This window comes from Dendrobates tinctorius, unplaced genomic scaffold, assembly GCF_039654945.1.
Source record: "Dendrobates tinctorius isolate UK_male_01 unplaced genomic scaffold, ASM3965494v1 ptg000254l, whole genome shotgun sequence".
NCBI classification, from domain to species: Eukaryota; Metazoa; Chordata; class Amphibia; order Anura; family Dendrobatidae; genus Dendrobates; species Dendrobates tinctorius.
In genome coordinates, this window is record NW_027361921.1 from 9,443,447 (window position 1) to 9,464,996 (window position 21,550).

At 44.1% G+C, this 21,550-nt stretch overlaps 1 protein-coding gene across 8 annotated transcripts in view; it reads right to left on the reverse strand.

Moving 5' to 3' along the window:
• TNRC18 (trinucleotide repeat containing 18) overlaps window positions 1–21,550 on the reverse strand; it is a 753,175-nt gene that overhangs the window by 676,250 nt on the left and 55,375 nt on the right. For 7 of the 8 annotated variants that reach the window (XM_073558135.1, XM_073558139.1, XM_073558137.1 and 4 more), the window contains exon 2: window positions 1,694–1,910. The exons of the other annotated variant lie outside the window; for it this stretch is intronic. In XM_073558135.1, coding sequence (XP_073414236.1) covers window positions 1,694–1,871 — 178 coding nt within the window. In that variant the 5' untranslated portion in view covers window positions 1,872–1,910. The remainder of the gene's footprint in view (window positions 1–1,693; window positions 1,911–21,550) is intronic. 8 annotated transcript variants of the gene reach the window in all.

Below are 21,550 nucleotides of genomic sequence, written 5' to 3' on the forward strand. Positions count from 1 at the left end.
GGGACATCGTTTAGTGTAACGGGGCCTTAAATCTAATACAATGTTTCCCAAATTCCAGTCGTCGCAGCCCACTACACTTCATGCTTTCAGGATTTTCTTAGTGTTGCACAGGTGAAAGAACCTGTGGCAGTTTCTGATGTCTTTATAATAATTGCAATGCTCGCGCAAAACTAAGGAAATACTGAAAACATGATGTGTTGGGGGCCGTGAGGACTGCAGTTTGGGAAACACTGGTCTAATGTGTATGGAGACTTTTAGACAGAAGAAAAAATAATAAAACTTGAGAGTCCTCATTGGTTGATACCTTTTGATGGATAACAGAAAGGTGATGACATAGCCGTTTTAGAGAGTACTTTGCCAAGCTCTGGTTTACACAATATCTGAAGAGGTAGAGTGCAGCCCACAGGCTGGACTGTAACAGAGGGAGGGAGGATGTGACTCAGGGTAGCACTTTGCTCAGCTCTGGTTTACGCAGCTGAAGGGCTGAAACAGTGGCCCATGGACCACCAGCATTCTGATGTCACCATGGTCTGCATCCTCAGGATGCAGACAGTGGTGAATACATTGGTGGAGTATGGTGCTGCCGGCTCCTTCTTTCTCCAATCACGTGAGACAGCATACACTAGGATGTCATTATATTGTGTCTGCTGTGTGGAGAGTCCGTGGACCGGAGACTGGAGCAGAGCGCAAGGGGAACAAGAACATGGTGAGTAGGCGGTGTTATTCCTTATGTGCATGGGATGTTTGCCTGCATATAGGAGGCTATGTGGGAGCCATAATGTATGTAAAAGGCTAAGCAGATGTCCCATATTGAACATAGAAGGCTATGTGGGGAATACATAGGCTATGTGGTTCACACTGTAGAGAGGCTATATGGGGGCTCATACTGCATATAGGGGCTATGTTGGTCTCATACATTATATAGGGGGGCTGTTTGAAGGCTCATATTGGGGATGTCAGAAAACTTAAATCTGCTCAGTATTAAGTGAAATTAATATAAAATAATTGTAACTAATATGTTATTAATATTAAGAAGAACAATCTATTGGTTCGCCATTCTCACAATATTCACTCTCATAAGGTCCCTCAGATAATGTAAATTGCCCACCCCGGTGTCTGATCAAGAGACCTAGTTTATAAACAGGAACCAGAATAGTGCAGTAAATAAGAAAAGTGATGTGAAGCAGAACTATCAGTACAGTAAGGGGAGAAAACAGTTGTAGTGTCAAATATCTGGGCAGTTCATAGATAAGGACTGTGAAACTTTTATTGTACTGAGGTCTGGACCAGGGTTGTGATGAACCTTTATACGCATTGGTAAACTGCTCAAAGTAACATTTGTCGGGCTGTGCACTCTGCATCACCCTTCCTTTAACAGTTTCACCATCTAGCTCCACCTAAACTGCACTGATTGACTGGGCTGAGCCAGGTGATTAACACATGAACATAAAGAAAGTTATCTCTAAAACTTTTCAGCGGATTTCTATACTAAAAGTTGACAAACTCCCTTTAATAAGTCAGAAATACATTTGTTAATACCTCACTTCGTCTCAACCTAAAATTTTCAGTGTATGTTGGCTACTTAGCTTGAGAAACTATTTTATTATTTTTCCTTCATGTGCAGAAACTAAAACTGAACTGCAAACACCAAACTTAGCTGTGAATCTGCATAAAACCCCAATACACGACTTACCTGACTGTGAGTATAGTCCAAGATGCGATGGATAATACTTTGCTGCACAGAATGGTGGCAGTTGCCCTGTAGATGGCATGAGGTGCCCACCAGCATGTCCAGACGAAACATGCCCAGTTTCCAGGGACAGACCCGTCAACCCTAAGGGTGGCATATTTACAAATTCTCGACCATCCATCTTTACACAGGATACTTATATCACACCATGGTCTGGAGACTGAGAAAACAAAAATAAATATTATAAAAGCTATTTCAGTACAATGGAGGTAAAAGGTGCTACATCAGGCTATTATACAGCTAAAGGTATCAAGTCTTTAAAGGGGTACTCTGTGGAGATAAAACATTTTTTGTACTGTCCCTGCCCCCATAAACTATAAAGATGAGATGCCCAGTGCAGTTTTATTATCTTTATAACACTTAGGCTATGTGCCCACGTATGCAGAAAATACCTGACTAAAAACCGGACAACTTCTCAGGAAAAATGCATTTTTTTGTGCGTTTTTTACGCGTTTTTTCCGGAGTATCCACATTCTCATAGAATTTAGTTGGAAATAATTTTTTTTTTCCGCCAAATTAATGAACATGCTGCGCTTTTTTCCGCGATGCGTTTTTTTTGCGTAAAAAAACGCATCATGTGCACAAAAATTGTAGAATGCATTATAAGAATGGGATGCTTAATGTATGCGTTTAAGCGTTTTTTTCATGGAAAACCGCGCAAAAAACGCGAAAAACACGCTTACATGGGCACACAGCCTTATAATTCAAGGTGACAGCAGCTGCTCCTCACTGCTCTCCCCTTCCATTTGGGAAGTTACGTCACACAGCAATGTGAAGCTCCATGTTGTGAGTAACTGCCAGTCTGAGAAAAGGAAGCCAAGACCCCGTTCTCTGCAGAGAAACAGTTATCAGGAGACTGGCGGAAACAGCATGGTGCTGCACACTGCTGTAACGTTCCAGACGGAGGGGTGAACAGTGAGCAGCGGATGCTGTCACGCCAGCCCCGATAATGTCTCACTGTCCATAGGCAGTTATAATGAGGGCAATATGGGCTACCACCCAGGGCTCGAGGCTCTAGGTTGGCAAGGCCAGATTGCCCTCATGTTTTGTGGTGGCGTACAAATCCTGGCAAGGGAGCACTGCTGCAAACAATACAGAATGGCAGTGCAGCTTCAGAGGAGCTCATGTTGCCTCTACTGTGACATGGCAGCACGGGCATTGTACATATTTATATATGTTATCTGATTACCTATTAAGGATGCCTGGTCAGTTAGAGCAGTGGTAGGGCTACATAGGGGAATTCAATGAGGACCGGAGGGCACCATACTATTACAACTTAGGGTCCCAAACTTCGCTGTCAGGAAGGGAATTGTGAAGGGTAAAACTAGTCCCCATCTCCCTTCATTTCTATTCCTTTTTAAAATCACTTTTTCTGTGTGCATTTATATCTTTATGTATTGAGTGGTATTTTTGGCTTGGCATTTTCATTTTTTGCTCCCCTGCTTCCCAGAGACATAACTTTTTTTTTTTGGTCAAAAAGCCGTGTGAGCTTGTTTTTTGTGGGACGAGTTGTACTTTTAAACGACACCATTGGTTTTACCATGTCGTGTAACAGAAACCGGGAAAAAAATTCCAAGTGAGGTGAAATTGAAAAAAAAAAAAAAAAAAGCGCAATCTCACACTTTTGTTTGGCTTTTTTTTTTTTTTACTAGGTTCATGTAAATACTTATGTCCCCCCAAAAAATTGAGAAAAGTTTTCAAGGTGTGATACCTTTATTGGCTAACCAGAGAAATTATATTTGCAAGCAAGCTTTCAGGGCTCAGAGTACTAGGTTCATTAAATACTAAACCTGACCTGCCATTATGATTCTCCAGGTTACTACGGGTTCATAGACACCAAACAAAGGTTCTTTTTTATCTAAGTGGTGAAAAAAAATTTGTATAAAAAAAAGTTGCCATTTTCCGAAACCAGTAGCGTCTCCATTTTTCGGGATCTGGGGCCGAGTGACAGTTTATTTTTTGCGTGTCAATCTGACGTTTTTATTGATACCATTTTGGTGCAGATAAGTTCTTTTGATCGCCCGTAATTGTTTTATTTTGACTGGGGCAAAAGGGGTTGATTTTGAACTTCTATATTTTTTAAATCTTTTTTTTACCTTCTACCACCAGGCGGGGCTCATAGCAATCCAGCAATGACAAACACAAGGGTCTTCTCCTGACCCCAGGTTGTCATGCCAACTCATCAGCGACCCGCGGTCATATGACACCGGCGCAGATGGGAGAAGGGAATGACGCACTTCCTGCGCGTGCATGTTAAATGCTGCTGTCAGAGTTTGACAATGGCATTTAACTAGTTCAAAACAGCTGACATGTCCCGGTTTTGCGGTGGGCTCACCGCCGGAGGCCACATCAAAGCAAGGGTGTTGCCATAAGACGTATATTCCGTCCGATGGCAGAAAGGGGTTAAAAACATAACCGTAACAAAACCCCAAATAAGAAAACAACTGAAAGTACTAAATTAATAGCATAAAATTATGGTAACCATAATCCTGTTCAAAAAACTATGCTAATCCTCATGAAATTAATGTGTTTAAATTAAAAAAAAAAAAAAAAAACCTCTAAGGCCTCTTTCACACATCAGGTTTTCATCGTCAGGCGCGATCCGGCTCTTTTGACAAAAACCGGATCCGGCGAAATGCAATGCCGGATCCGGTTTCCCCCCCCAATGACTTGCATTAGCGCCGGATGGCCATGCGTTTCGTCCGGTCTTCACCGGATCCGGCAATGTGTCGCAATCCGGCGTCTGGAAAAAACGGCTACTGTAACTTTTTTTTTTGAGTCCGGCTTTTTCACACAATGAAAGTCTATGAGCGCCGCAATGTGTCTGATCCAGCGAAAGTCGGATCCGGTGGCCGGAGCATGCTCAGTAGCTCTGCCCACAGCACACATATATAAAACCATGACAGTGGGACCCTCAGCCACACTCAACATGCCACCCAAGACAGGAACCAGCCGCAGGAGACTACTGCACCACCAGCACCACCACCCCAAATGGAGCCAAGCGACCATGCGGCACAACCGGAGGGGAGTCCACCAGCAGATTACAGACGGTAATTATCAAAAACCCCCATTCCTCAAAACTAGGGCCATGGAATATCAAGATAATCATTGGCCCTTTGTTTCTCTTTATTCAATAGCCGCCCGAGAGATGCAGCAGCAGCGGCAGCAGAATCACCACCCACAGGAGTGGAGTCTGGCCAGCAGGAGGACACATCTTCTTCTGGGAGCCCTCCCTCACATTGTCAGCGTTTGACGGTAAGTTTTTATTTCCAAAATCCATCATCTCTAATATATGTCTAATCATTGGCTTTTATTTCAAAACAGGAATCACAAGCTGAAGAGGAGCTCCCAGAAGAAGAAGGAAAAGGTGGATAGACACCTGGAGTGGGCTCACAATTGGTACGTTTTTTGTATCAAACGCAGAAACACAACATCACACTACACACAACACATAGAAAACAATGTAGCGCAGACATCACACAGCAAACACATATGCCTACATCCAAACACAATTTTTTTTCTTTTCTTCTCTAGTCTTCCCAATCTGGGGCTCGGCCAAGAGGTCCTCGCAGTGCCTCCCAGGGTCGTCGGCGACAGCAACGCGGCGGTCTCCAGCGTGTAAGTATTATATTTTTGCTTTGTTTTGTTGTAAACTTTTTATTTCATTTATTAAAGTGCGGTGCATAATTTTGGTATTTTTCTCTTTCTTTAACAGCCTTCACAGCGTGCTCCCGACTCTGACGGTGAGGAGGGGAGGATTGACGTGGACCGCCTCATCGATCTGGTCAGAGAAAGGAAGCCGCTATGGAATATGGGTGACCGCCGCCATGCTGATGTGATAGTTACCCGACGGCTCTGGGAGGAAATCTGTTCGCTCCTTGTGGACCGCTGGGAGGACCTCGATGCTCAAGCCCAGATTAAAGAGCTTAAGTATATACAGTACCGGTTGCTTGATGTAAACCAGTGTTTCCCGAACTCCAGTCCTCGTGGTCCCCACGGATCATGTGTTCAGGATTTGTATTTACTATGGAAATCATGAAAACATGACCCGTGGGCACCACGAGGACTGGAGTTTGGGAAACACTGATGTTGTATACTAACCACTTTGTATTTTCTCGTTTCAGGGGAGAGAATTGTGAAGCGGTGGCGGTCTGTGAGGGATCGTTTCAAGAAGGAGTTCAATAAAGAGATGCGGGCCCCGAGTAGATCTGGAGGACGCAGGAGCAAGTACAAGTACGCATGAGCCCTGTCGTTCCTCTGGCATACAATGGTCACCATAAGGTAAATATTACACACAAAATGTAAAAAAAAAAAAAATGTTTACATGTCACTATTTTAATTGTTTTTTTTTTCTCTTTATTCCACAGCACGGTGAGCAGCACTCAGGAGCCAGCACGGTTGGACCCTTCTGAGGCGATCCCTGAGGAGACCGGCACCGATGGACACTGCGACCGCCCCAGTCAATAGGACCCACTATTTGGCTGTCAGAATACCAAAGGCACATTCAACCATTCTTCTTGCTCTTGTGAGGCGGTAATTAAAAATGCGTTTTGTTCTTGACAATCCTCTGCTACCGTACGGTTTCAAAAGGTGTTCTGACAGCTGGAAGGCTTCATCCCCTACACAGACAAATGGCATAGGTGGATCAGATGTTTGCGGCAGCGGTCTAGGGGATGGGAACTGGAAGGTGTTTCCATACAGTTTACGCCCCATGGCAGACAGTTTGAAAACTTGAGAGTCATTGGAGCGGCCATAGGCCCCAATATCAACAGCAATAAATTTGTATTCCACGTCAGCGATGGCCATGAGGACAATTGAAAAATATTTCTTGTAATTGAAATATTCCGATCCCAATCCTGCTGGCTTTACAATGCGGATATGTTTCCCGTCCACAGCGCCCAAGCAGTTCGGAAACTGACATATCTGTAGAAACTTTTCAGAAATTTCAATCCACCTCTGTGTTGTGGGCTCTGGTAAAAACTCTTCAACTAAGGACTCCCACAGTGCACGGCATGTGTGCTTCACTATTCCAGATATGGTGGAAATCCCGAGTCAGTACTGGAAATGCAGTGACGAAAGGGATTCTCCAGTTGCAAGAAATCTGTGGGGAATTAAAAATTAGTTTAAAATAACAGCATTACATACCAAAACTCAGCTATAACACTTGGAGATACAAACTACCACCAACAAGATTGCAGTGAAAGTGTGCTCTGATGCGAGCATATACAATAAAGGTGGCTTACCTTAAAGTCACCATCAGACGCTCTGCGGGTGAAACAGAGAAACGGCAATAGGTGTCCGATTTTCTTATGAGGTGTGCAATGCGCTCCACCAAGTAATCAAAATTCTTTATTTTCATCCGAACATATCCAAAAAATTTCTCCGGGTTTCGTCTAAGGTCCATGCAGAGTGTAGAATAGACCCCACGCGTCATTCTCTTGGCTGTGATGGGGTGGATCCATAAACGTCGTCTACGATGCCTGATGCGCTGCTGTCTCGCTCTCTCCTTCTCCAGAACAATCACCCTCAAACGATTCGCCTGTGCTGTAAAATCCGCCAAATTCTTCAAAATATTTCCAATAACATCCATCTTCGCCAGTCACTTGCTCTTCTCTCCAACCTGCACTTTCTCCTCCACAACCTGTCAAAGAAGGGTTGTAGGAACACGGTATATATAGTTTTTCAGTAGCCAATCCCATTCGGAAGGCCACAAGGGGCGTTTTTAAAAACCGGATCAGGTGTAATTCATCGAAAAACGGATGAACCGGATGAGATGGATCCGGTTTTGGCTGTCATGCGCAAGACGGATCCGGCAGAAAACCGGATCCGTCACATCCGGTTTTACATAACATTTGCCGGATCCGGCGCTCCGGCACGACGCCGGAACGCGTCTGACGGCGAAAACCTGATGTGTGAAAGTATATATACATATATATATATATATATATATATATATACACACACATATATATATATATATATATATATATATATACACATACACACAATCTATATACATATATCTCTATCTATATACACACACACACTTCACACCTTTCAAAATTTAGGGTCACTTAGAAATTTCCTTATTTTTGAAAGGAAAGCACAATTTTTTCCAATGAAGCTAACATTAAATGATTCAGGAATACCCTCTATACATTGTTAATGTGGTAAATGACAATTCTAGCTGCAAACATCTGGTTTGTAATGCAATATCTTCATAGGTGTAGAGAGGCCCATTTCCAACAACCATCACTCCAGTGTTCTTATGGTACTTTGTGTTTGCTAACTGTGTAAGAAGGCTAATGGACAGTTAGAATACCCTTGAAAGCTCTTGTGTAAGTATTTTAGCAAAGCTGAAAACAGTTTGGCTGATTAGAGAAGCTATAAACCTGACCTTCCTTTGAGCTAGCAGAGAATCTGGAGCATTACATTTGTTGGTTCCATTAAACTCTCAAAATGGCAAGAAAAAAAAACAAACTTTCATTTGAAACTCGACAGTCTATTCTTCTTCTTAGAAATGAAGGGTATTCCATGTGAGAAATTGCCAAGAAACTGAAGATTTCCTACAACGGTGTGTACTACTCCCTTTAGAGGAGAGCACAAACAGGCTCTAACCAGAGTATAAAGAGAAGTGGGAAGACCCGCTGCACAATTGAGCAACAAGACAAGTATATTGAGAGTCTGTAGTTTGAGAAATCAACGCCTCACAGGTCAACTGGCAGCTTCATTAATTAGTACACGCAAAACGCCAGTGTCACTGTCTACAGCAGTGGTTCCCAAACTCCAGTCCTCACGGACCCCAAAAGGTCATATTTTCACGATTTCCATAGTGTTACGCATGTGAGAGAATTCCTGATGCCTTCATGATACCTCCATCACCTGTGAAATACTAAGGAAATCCTGACAACATGACATGAGGGGTCCGCAAGGACTGGAGTTTGGGAACCACTGGTCTATAGTGAAGAGGCGACTCTGGGATGCTGGCCTTCAGGGCAGAGTGGCAAAGAAACAGCTACATGTGAGACAGGCTAATCAAAGGAAAAGATTAATATGGGCAAAAGAACACACAGACATTGGGCAGAGGAAGATAGAAAAAAAGTGTTATGGACAGACTAAAGCTACTTTCACACATCAGGTTTTCGCCGTCAGGCGCGTTCCGGCGTCGTGCCGGATCCGGCAAATGTTTTGTAAAACCGGATGTGACGGATCCGGTTTTCTGCCGGATCTGTCTTGCGCATGACAGCCAAAACAGGATCCGTCTCATCCGGTTCATCCGGTTTTCGATCCGTTTTTCGACAGATTACGCCGGATGCGGTTTTTAAAAAGGCCCCTTGTGGCCTTCCGAACGGTATTGGTTACTGATAAACTATATATACCGTGTTCCTACAGCCCTTCTTTGATAGGTTGTAGAGGACAAAGTGCAGGTTGGAGAGAAGAGCAAGTGACTGGCAAAGATGGATGTTGTGATTGGAAATATTTTGAAGAATTTGGCGGATTTTACAGCACAGGCGAATCGTTTGAGGGTGATTGTTCTGGAGAAGGAGAGAGCGAGACAGCAGCGCATCAGGCATCGTAGACGACGTTTATGGATCCACCCCATCACAGCTAAGAGAATGACGCGTGGGGTCTATTCTACACTCTGCATGGACCTTAGACGAAACCCGGAGAAATTTTTTGGATATGTTCGGATGAAAATGGAGAATTTTGATTACTTGGTGGAGCGCATTGCACACCTCATAAGAAAATCGGACACCTATTGCCGCTTCTCTGTTTCTCCCGCAGAGCGTCTGATGGTGACTTTAAGGTAAGCCACATTTATTGGATATGCTCGCATCAGAGCACACTTTCACTGCAATCTTGTTGGTGGTAGTTTGTATCTCCAAGTGTTATAGCTGAGTTTTGGTATGTAAAGCTGTTATTTTAAACTAATTGATTGTTTTTTAATTCCCCACAGATTTCTTGCAACTGGAGAATCCCTTTCGTCACTGCATTTCCAGTACAGACTCGGGATTTCCACCATATCTGGAATAGTGAAGCACACATGCCGTGCACTGTGGGTCTCCTTAGCTGAAGAGTTTTTACCAGAGCCCACAACAGAGAGGTGGATTGAAATTTCTGAAAAGTTTCTACAGATATGTCAGTTTCCGAACTGCTTGGGCGCTGTGGACGGGAAACATATCCGCATTGTAAAGCCAGCAGGATCGGGATCGGGATATTTCAATTAGAAGAAATATTTTTCAATTGTCCTCATGGCCATCGCTGACGCGGAATACAAATTTATTGCTGTTGATATTGGGGCCTATGGCCGCTCCAATGACTCAAGTTTTCAAACTGTCTGCCATGGGGCGTAAACTGTATGGAAACACCTTCCAGTTCCCATCCCCTAGACCGCTGCCGCAAACATCTGGTCCACCTATGCCATTTGTCTGTGTAGGGGATGAAGCCTTCCAGCTGTCAGAACACCTTTTGAAACCGTACGGCAGCAGAGGATTGTCAAGAACAAAACGCATTTTTAATTACCGCCTCACAAGAGCAAGAAGAATGGTTGAATGTACCTTTGGTATTCTGACAGCCAAATGGCGGGTCCTATTGACTGCGATCAACCTCAAGACAGAAACTGTTGACGAGGTGATCAAAGCTTGCGTGGTACTCCACAATTTTGTTATCTGCAAGGAACCCATTTCCATTGAGGACACCTCTGAAGAAACCACCTTGCAAGATTACCAGAACATTACCACTAGAAGTTCTGTGACGGTTTCAGTAATGAGGGACAATTTTGCACAATACTTTGTCGCTTCAAGGCAGAATAGACTGGCAGCATGACAGAGTATGAAAGACTTGTGCCCTAACCAAACTTGTGTACCTTCTGTACCAACAGTATATACCTTTTGCCAACCAAAGTTGGCTATCTTGTCCTGGTTTAACTATTTTTACCTTTAGGCCACAGGTGTGTACCTGGTTGTGTTTTATGCAAAGTATTTCACCTTTTAACAAAAGTTGTGTACATTGTTAGGAAATCACCAACAAGATACACAACTTTTTAGGTGAAATACTTTGCTTCAAACACAACCAGAAACACAACTGTGGCAAAAAGGTAAAATTTATTTACCTTTTACCTACAGTTATATACCTGGTTTTGAAAACCTTTTTACCTTTTAAATACCCTGTATTTAACCTTTTTTTACCATATTTCACAGCAGAAAGAAATGACAACCAGTGTAAAATAATTAAACTTTTATTGAAAATTTTTTTTTTTTTTTTAGAATACTTTTTTGAAATTTAAAAAACTTTTTTAATAAACCTTTTAAACCAGAAAATTGGTCATTTATTTAAAAACACACATTTTTATAAATTTGTGTAGTGTGGGGTGGAAATACTGCTGGAGGGGCTGCGGGACACTTCGACACTGGGAGTGTGGAGAGAGGACTGGGATCATGGTGGGGAAGGAACAGTTAGAGGTGAAGGTGTGGAAAAAGCTAGAGAATGGGTGGACATGTGGAAGGCAGAAGAGGTTGGGCAGGGACTGTAGGAGCAGATGATGTCGATGGAAAGTGGTATGGGGAAGGAGTTTGGTAAGGGGCAGGTTGCTGGAAGTGGGGAGATGTCTGGTAATGGGGAGGTTGCTGGTACTGGGGAGGTGGCTGGTATGTAACAGGAGGGGGAGGAGGGAAAGTGGCTGGAGGGGGTGCAGGAACTACTGGGGTGGGAGGAGGAGGTTGGGAGGTAACGTGCTGGAGAGCACCGTGGCACGAATGAATTACATGCATCTGCTGGCTAGGAGAGAGCGTTTCCATGCGCTCCACAACAGACCTGAAAAAGGTATGGTTTGGCGAAGATCTTGCTTCTGAATGCATGGTTTGCAGAAGTGTCTTCACCTCCAGAATGCTGGAGTTGATCTGCTGAAAGCCTGCGGAGATTTGCTCTGACAAGACTTTTAGACAGTTCTGGAAAGATGCATTCAGATGCAAGAACTCTGGCGCAAAAGTCTTTGCCTGACCCCTCTGCCGCCCAGTACCCGCAGGTGTACTAGAGGTGGCAGGGGCAGAAGGGTGGGGTAAAGGGAAAGCGATCTCCTCACCAGTAGCTCCATGTAATGTTGTCGGCCACGATGCTCCTGCGCTGGTGGATGAGACAGATGGGTCTAATGTGTGGGAAGGCTGGGAAGGTGCAGATGTACCGGGGCGGTCGAAGTGTCCCTCGGTGCCGGTCTCCTCAGGGATCGCCTCAGAAGGGTCCAACCATGCAGGCTCCTGAGTGCTGCTCCAGCTCTCTGGAATGCACTTCCCCAGACGATCAGACTGATACCTAGCCCCGACCTATTCAAGTGCGCTTTGAAAACCCATCTCTTCAAACAAGCCTACCACATCAACTACTCAGTAAACTAACTTTACCCTGTTCCCTCCTTCCAAATATTATTCTGAATCTGCACCCTACTATTCATCTGTCTCCACTCCCTCCATGCACACGATAACTGCACTTGATACTTGACTAATGCACTTAAACACACGGGCTGATGACTGGATCATGCAGCTTTATATGAAAATCCATATTATAATTGCCAGACCTGAAATAACAAGCACTTCTAACCTACTGTGTCCCCCCATTTCCTTGTAGATTGTAAGCTTGCGAGCAGGGACCTCACTCCTAATGTCACTGTTTAAATTGTCTTAAGTTGTATTGAGTTTATTGTCTGTACATGTCCCCGCTTAATTGTAAAGTGCTGCGGAATATGTTGGCGCTATATAAAAATTATTATTATTATTAGAATTCCACACAGAGTTCTAGCAGCAGACATCTCTACAACAACTGTTAAGAGGAGACTTTGAGCAGCAGGCCTTCATGGTAAAATAGCTGCTAGGAAACCACTGCTAAGGACAGGCAACAAGCAGAAGAGACTTGTTTGGGCTAAAGAACACAAGGAATGGACATTAGACCAGTGGAAATCTGTGCTTTGGTCTGATGAGTCCAAATTTGAGATTTTTGGTTCCAACCACCGTGTCTTTGGGCGACTCAGAAAAGGTGAACGGATGAACTAGTTCCCACCGAGAAGCATGGAGGTGGTGTGATGGTGCTTTGCTGGTGACACTGTTGGGGATTTATTCAAAATTGAAGGCATACTGAACCAGCATGGCTACCACAGCATCTTGCAGCGGCATGCTATTCCATCCGTTTGCGTTTAGTTGGACCATCATTTATTTTTCAACAGGACAATAACCCCAAACACACCTCCAGGCTGTGTAAGGGCTATTTGAACAAGAAGGAGAGTGATGGGGTTCTACGCCAGATGACCTAGCCTCCACAGTCACCAGACCGGAACCCAATCGAGATGGTTTGGGGTGAGCTGGACCGCAGAGTGAAGGCAAAAGAGCCAACAAGTGCTAAGCATCTCTGGGAACTCCTTCAAGACTGTTGGAAGACCATTTCCTGTGACTACCTCTTGAAGCTCATCAAGAGAATTCCAAGGACTCGTGTGCAAAGCAGTAATCAAAGCAAAAGGTGGCTTCTTTGAAGAACCTAGAATATAAGACATATTTTCAGTTGTTTCACAACCCCCATCTGTGGACGTCAGGCATTCAGACCATCCACACGGAATCGCTTTCTAACCGTTTGTGGAGACACATGCACATTTGTGGCCTGCTTCTCCTGTTCCTCCTTGCACAAAGACAGAGGTAGCGGTCCTGCTGCCGGGTTATTGCCCTCCTACAGCCCCCTCCACGTCTCCTGGTGTACTGACCTGTCTCCTGGTAGCGCCTCCAGCCTCTGGACACTACGCTGACGGACACAACAAACCTTCTTGCCACAGCTCGCATTGATGAGCCATCCTGGATGAGCTGCACTACCTGACCCACCTGTGTAGGTTGTAGAGTCAGTCTCATGCTACCACAAGAGTGAAAGCACAACCAACATTCAAAACCAAAACATGAGCCAGAAAGCACTGGTACTGAAATGTGGTCTGTGGTCCCCACCTGCAGAACCGCTCCTTTATTGAGGGTGTCTTGATAATTGACAATAATTTCCATCTGTTGTCTATTCCATTTGCACAACAGCATGTGAAGTTGATTGTCAATCAGTGTTGCTTCCTAAGGCAGGAGTCACACTAGCGGGGGGGGGGAATCTTATTGCAATCGTCCCAATGTTATTCTATGGTGTCACTCCCATCAGATTTTTTTTCGGATCTTTTCCTCGGACCGAGACAATCACAGTGGAAACTCCCCCACAAATAACACCATTTTGGAAACTAGAGCCCCCAAGGAACTTATCTAGATGTGTGGTGAGCACTTTGAACCCCCAAGGTTTTCACAGAATTTTATTATCATTTTTTCCACAAACATGATCTTTTAGTCCCCAATTTTTTTATTTTCCCAAGGGTAACAGGAGAAATTGGACCCCAAAAGTAGTTTTGCAATTTGTCCTGAGTAGGCAGATGCCCCATATGTGGGGGTAAAACACTGCTTGGGTGCATGGCAGAGCTTGGAAGGGAAGGAGCACCATTTGACTTTTTCAATGCAGAATTGGCTAGAATTGAGATCAGACACCATGTTGCATTTGGAGAGCACCTGATGTGCCCAAACAGTGGAAAACCCCAATTCTAACTCCAACCCTAACCCCAACACACCCCTAACCCTAGTCTCAGCCCTAACCATAGCCCAAAAATGGGATACATTTTTTAAAACTTTATTATTTTTCCCTAGCTAAGGGGGTGATAAAGGGGGGTTTGATTTACTATTTATAGCGGGTTTTTATGTTTGGCAGCTGTCACACGCTAAAAGACGCTTTTTATTGTAAAAATAGTTTTTGCATCACCACATTTTGAGAGCTATAATTTTTCCATATTTTGACCCACCGAGTCATGTGAGGTCTTCTCTTTTGCGGGACGAGTTGACGTTTTTATTGGTACCATTTTCGGGCACGTGACATTTTTTGATCGCTTTTTATTCTGATTTTTGGGACGCAGAAAGAACAAAAACCAACATTTCATGAATTTCTTTTGAGGGGTGCGTTTACACAGTTCCGCATGCGGTAAAATTGATAAGACGCTTTTATTCTTCGGCTCATTACGATTACAGCGATACATCACTTTTGTCGTTTATGTTTTGACCCTTTTATGCAATGAAAAGAATTTTATATAAAAAATAATTATTTTTGCATCGCTTTATTCTGCGAGCTATAACTATTTTTTCACGGGACAAGATGACGTTTTCAGCGTTTATATCAGTCTTTTTGATTGCGCGTTATTGCACTTTTTGTTCGGCGGTATGATAATAAAGCATTATTTTTTGCTTTGTTTTTTATTTTTATTTTTTAAGGTGTTTGCTAAAGGGGTTAACTAATGGGACAGTTTTATAGGGCGGGTCGTTACAGACGCAGCAATACTAAATGTGTGTAGTTTTATGGTTTTGTTTCTTTTATTTCCAAAAAAATGAATTAGGGAATTTTTTTTAATTAGCGCTTTATTATTTTTACACTTTTTTTTAACTTTATTATACTGTCCCAGGGGGAACATCACAGTAATGTGACAGATCGCTGATCTGTCACATCACAGATCGCTGTGACAGATTAGCGATCTGTCACAGGCAGTGCTGGAGGCTACCTCATGCCGGCGCTTTGCAGACATGAGGAAGCCGGCTCCCTGCAGGCCCCCGAAGATCCCCGCCGCCATTTTGGATCTGGGGACCTACAGGGAAGGAGGCCCCCGGAGCAGCGCAGCACATTGCACTGCTCCGGGGGGCTCAGGGAAGAACGGAGGGAGCCCCTTCTCTGCCGATGCTTCACTAAACCCCTGGTACACTGCGATCGTGTTTGATCGCAGTGTGCCAGGGGTTAACGTGTCGGGGGCGGTCCGTGATCACCCATGACACAGTGCCGGGTGTCAGCTGTGATAATCAGCTGACACCCAGCCGCGATTAGCGGCGCTCCCCCCGTGAGCGCCGCTGATCGCTAAGACATACTATCCCGTCCATGGGCATAGGGGCCCGGGTCCCATGGACGGGATAGTACGTCAGATGGCAGAAAGGGGTTAAACTGTTGATAACATAGCCATGTGTGGTCTTAACACTTGTGTTTTGGTTTACATTGCAGTGACAGATGTGAAGAGGCGTTGGCGCAGCTGTCAGGACACATAGGAGGGTGAGACAGCGGAGGGCCCGTAGTGGAGCGGTTGCAACCACCAAGAGGAAATACCTCTACTTCGACCACCTAGATTTTCTTGTTCCTGTGATGGATCTGAGACCTTAAGTGCAAGGTTTAATTTTTTAGTTTTTATTTGTAAAAGCAAAAATATTAAGTACATTTTTTTTTACATTGTAGTACCGAGTCAAACCTTACAGAAAGGGAGACGGGTTCCGATTCTGAGGTGATGATAGATCCAGTGTCTGATGTTGCTGTAGGGTCTGGCCCATCTGCAGAACTTTCAAGAGCCACACGCCCACCACAAAGATCACCACCAGAATCTGCTAGCCAGCCAGCACAACATGAGGACCAGGGCAACAGTAGCAGCCCCACCATGCCACTGGATACCTCGCCACAGCCTTCTGCCCTACCACGACGAGGCCAGCGCAGGAGAGAAGGAGCAGCTTCGGGAACAAGGAGGCAGGTGGACCGAGGTGTCTTGGACTACATGTCTACAGCTGCTCATGATGATGGGGAGGAGGCTTATGGGCGCAATCTGGCACAGCACTTCAGGGCAATTCCCCGTGGGTACAGGCTGCGTACCAGAGGGGCTCTCCAAATAGTTCTTGATGCAAGCGCACCACCCAATAATCCCAGCACTGTCTTTCAATTTTTGGAAAGGTGGCAGCTGTCGGCAGAAAGTCAAATACACAGGCTGGGTGGACATGAAGTGTCAACTCAAGCATCCTTGGAACCTCTTCCAGCTCCGCCATGGGTGCCAACACCTCCGACTCAGCCGGCACACATACAGAATGTGGCTCCACAGATAGAATATATGGGCCAGGGCGCACATGCACAATATGGCCACTTTAACTTACACAATGTTGGAGGGTGGCCCCAACATGGGTATGTTAGACATGGCCATATTGGGGGATATGGGCAATTTGGGCAGCCTTACCATCAGGACTACCCCCACCAATTTCCTAATTACCCCTACCCAAACCCACAAATTGATCCTGCCAGGATGCAACAGATGCCAGAGCCAACTGGCAGCGCACAGGGGGACAGTGATTTGGCCCAGCAACCAAGGCCAAATGTCCAAGCAGGTTCCCCACCTTCACCACCCCCAACCTACCATAACTTGTAGGTTTGGCTTTGTTACTCTTTTTTGGGGGGGTTTTATACAGTATGTATATTTTTTGGGTTAGATTTTGACATAATAATGTGCTGCTAACATTATGCCATATGTTACTAATATGGTTATTTTCTTTTGGCATTATAAAAAAAAAAAAAAACAAGTAATAAACTTGTTAAAATTCACAATGTGTGCTTGTTCATGTTCGGACATGTTCTGTAATGTGTTAGATACATCTAAAACACTAAAGTAGTCACAAAAACACACAAAAGGTCAAGCAAAAAATCTTTATGAGAACACAACCAAACCACTACATAGATAAGTCATCATCTTGCCAGGGAGTAGCACCCTGAGGTGTAAGAAAATAAGTAGTGAACACATCACGTACTTTGAGTCCAGAGATTGGACGACGGGGTGGGTTCACAAGTGGCCTAGGCCTACACACATTGCCAGACTCAACTTCAGAATCATCATGTGAGGGGCAATCATGAATTCATGTGAAGTTATGTAGGACCACACAGGCTTTAATAACTTCATTTACATTAGCTTCACTCAGCTGAATGGTGGACTGTAGGACTCTCCATTTGGCCGAAAGAATACCAAAAGGCACACTCCACCAGTCGCCGAGCACGTGATAGGCGCAAGATAAATATTCGACACCGGTGGTCAAGGTTTCGTCGTGGATATGGCTTCATGACATGTCGCCTCATCTGCTACAAGAACATAAGGAACCGGTTCCAGATTGGAGTCTGGAAGCTGACGTGGTGGTGGTAGGTCCAGCTGATTATTACGCAGCCGCCGACCCATAATGGAAGAATTGAAGACTCTGCAGTCTCCAGTTCTTCTATAGGCCCCAATATCTACAATTATAAACCTGTAGTGAGTGTCGACCAGGGACAACAATACTAAAGAAAAATATTGTTTGTAATTATAGAATTGGGACCCAGAGTTTGGCGGCTTACGTACACAGATGTGCTTCCCATCCAGGGCTCCAATACATTGTGGAAACTGGCACGTGGCCTCAAATCCACGGGAGATACGCAACAATTCTGCCATTAGCACATGATGGAGTCTGGACCAGATTTCTGAGCAGGTAGACCGGACAATGCCAGATATTGTGGATTTCCCGATTAAAAATTCTAAATGCAGACCAGTATATGAAATGCCAGTTGAAAGGAAGCTAAAAAGAAAAAAAAACCATGAGTACACAGCCCAACAAACAACAGATAAAGCTTTAATCAAAGTTATAGTGTATCAATTCTAAAGTATGCATGGTCAACATTAAATTACAAGCCATGGCTTGGTTCAGTAATACACAAGCATATAATGTATCTTGGGAAATGTGCTTGTAAATATTAAATGGCCAAAATCTATAAGGTTCAAGGTCTGTAAATGAAATATGCTAGTTCACACATCAACATATTGCTTTAAGACATACCGTAAGGTTAGGAGAAGCCGCTCCTCTGCAGAAATTGCTTTGCGCATCCTCGTGTCCTGAAACGTGATCCCAGGGCGCACAATCTCCAGCAAAAGATCAAATGTAGGAAGGTCATCCGACAATATCGAAAGAACTTCTCCGGATGGCTACACAGAGATGAATAGAGACGGTGGAAATGGCCTTTAGAGATCCTGCGCAACAAAAGCAGATGGACCAACATTCGTCTACGCCTCCTCGGATCGATAATCACAGGGTATGGCTCACCAAAACGTTGGGATATAACCCAATAGAAAAGAACACGCTCAGTGGTGTTAAAAGTCAGCCCCCGTCTGTCATGTTTAGCACAAAGCAGAGCTAACAAAATCCAAGCACTTACTATGGCAAAGGTAGCAGGCTCCCACCTGTTGTAGAGCCCATAAATATAGGGCTGGATGATAATTTAAATTAGTTTCAGGCCTAAAAAACTTTATTTGTCCATTTTGCAAGCCTCCGAGAAAATATCGCCAGACAGATGTCAAACGGATGCTTACATGCGAATAAAATCGGATCATCGCAGGAAATTCGATGACAGACAGATCACTGTTCATGAAACATTTGTCCGATGTTGGTCCGTAAAAATAGGACCGATTTTTTTTATCGTTGTGTGCGACGCCGGCCTAAGTGAACAGTTTGTTTCACAGAAGTTTGATTTACTTAGAGTTATATTCTGCTGTTTAAGTGTTCCCTTTATTTTGTGAGCAGTATATATATATTTTTTTTCCTGTAGGAAAATGGCGCCGCCTTCGCAGAAGCAGCTATTGGATCACAGATAGATGCTACTGTGCAGGCGTGGTCGGTGCCATTTTCAAACTGATTTTTTTTTTTTTTATGAATTTAACCCGTTTCTGACTTTGGACACAATAGTACATCCAAGGTCAGATCCCCTGCTTTCATCAGGGCTCCAGCGGTGAGCCCACATCAAAGCCGGGACATGTCAGCTGTTTTGAACAGTTGACGTGCCCGCAATAGGCGCAGGTGGAATCGCGATCCACCAGCGCCTATTAATTAGTTAAATGCCGTTGTCAAATGCTGGCAGCGGCATTTAACAAGCGTTTCCGGGTGCCTGGCCAGAAATACGCACATCGCCTCCCCCCAGTCACGTGATTGGGGTTAGAGATGCATTGGCATAACAACCAGAGGTCTCCTAGAGATCTCTATGGTTGTTGATGCCGGATTGCTATGAGTGCCACCCGGTGGTCGGCGCTGATAGAAATGCTGTAATTCTGCTACATATAGGCGATATGATCATCGCCTCTATGTAGCAGAGCCAATCAGGTTGTGGCAGCTCCTAGCCTCCCATGGAGACTATTGAAGAATGCCAAAATTTAAAAAAAGTGTTTAAAAAATATGAAATAGTAAAGTTTAAATAACCCCCTTTTTAAAATAAAAAAAAAACAAAAAACATTCACACATACACATTAGGAAACGCTGCATTCAGAAACACCCGATCAACAAAAAAAAAAAAATCGTTAAAACGCCAGAATTACGGTTTTTTGGTCGCCACGACATCACATTAAAATGCAATAACGGGCAATCAAAACATCGTATCTGGACATAAATGTTATCATTAAAAACCTCAGCTCGGCATGCAAAAAATAAGCCCTTACGCAACCCCAGATCATGAAAAATGGAGACGCTACAGGTATCAGAAAATGGCGCAATTTTTTTTCTAACCCCTTTCTGATATCCGACGTACTATCCCGTCCACGGTACCTGGGCCCATATGACCGGGGTAGTACGTCACCGCGATCAACGGCGCTCACGGAGGGAGAGCCGCTGATCACAGCCGGGTGTCAGCTGATTATCACAGCCGGCACTGTGTGTCCACGGACCGCCCCCGGCACATTAACCCCTGGCATAATGCGATCAAACATGATCGCAGTGTACCGGGGGCACAGGGAAGCATCGGGCATGGAGGGGGCTCCATGCGTGCTTCCCTAAGACCCTTGGAGCAGCGCGATGTGCTCACTCTTCTCCGAGGGTCTCCTCCCTGCAGGCCCCCAGATCCAATATGGCCGTGGGGGCCTTCGGGGTCCTGCTGAGAGCAGGCACTGAGAAAGCCTTTGCAGCGCCTGTCAGATCGCTGATCTGACACAGTGCTGTGCAAAATGACAGATCAGCGATCTGACACTATTATATTGTCCCGGGGGGGGGGGAAGGGGACACATTAAAATAAAGTTTAAAAAAAAATCATGTGTAAAAATAAAAAATTCCCCAATAAATTCTTTTTTGTAAATTAAAAAAAAAAAATAAAAATACACATTTAGTATCGCCGCGCCCATAACGACCCACCCCATAAAACTGTCCTACTAGTTAACCCCTTTAGTGAACCACAAAAAAAAAAAAAAAGCAGCAGAAAACAATGCTTTATCATCATACAGCCGAACAAAAAGTGCAATAACGCGTGATCAAAATGACGGATATAATTAACCATGGTACCTCTGAAACTGTCATCTTGTCCCGCAAAAAATAAGCCGCCACACAGCGTCATCAGCGAAGTTTAAAAAAAAAAAAAAGTTATAGCTCGCAGAATAAAGCTATGCAAAAATAGTTATTTTTTAAATAAAATTGTTGTAATTGTATAAAAGCGCCAAAATTGAACAAATTGTATACCTTGAACTTGCTTTGAAATGCTGCTTCTTTTCAATTCTGTATGTTATTGAAACCAATAAAATATATTTCAAAAAAAAAAAAAAAGCGCCAAACCATAAAAAAATGATATGAGGCATCGCTATAATCATACTGACCCGAAGAATAAAACTGCTTTATTAATTTTTCCACACACACACGTTTTTGCATACGTTTGCGTTATTTATGCGCATGCATTCTCTAGGTGTACCATTTCACAGGAGGAAAATCCTTGAAAAATCCTTGAAACAGACTCCACCAATGTTTCTTTGTGTAGGGGTGGTTTAAACCAGTGTTTACTCTTAAAACTCATACGTACGCATGTCCATGCGCAGGCCTGCGTTCCCATAGACTAATACGTTGTATCGACGCTTTCCGTGCGCATGTGTTTTTTTGACGCCTTTAGACACAGCTGAAAACGCATACGCACGAAAACGCAGACGAGTGC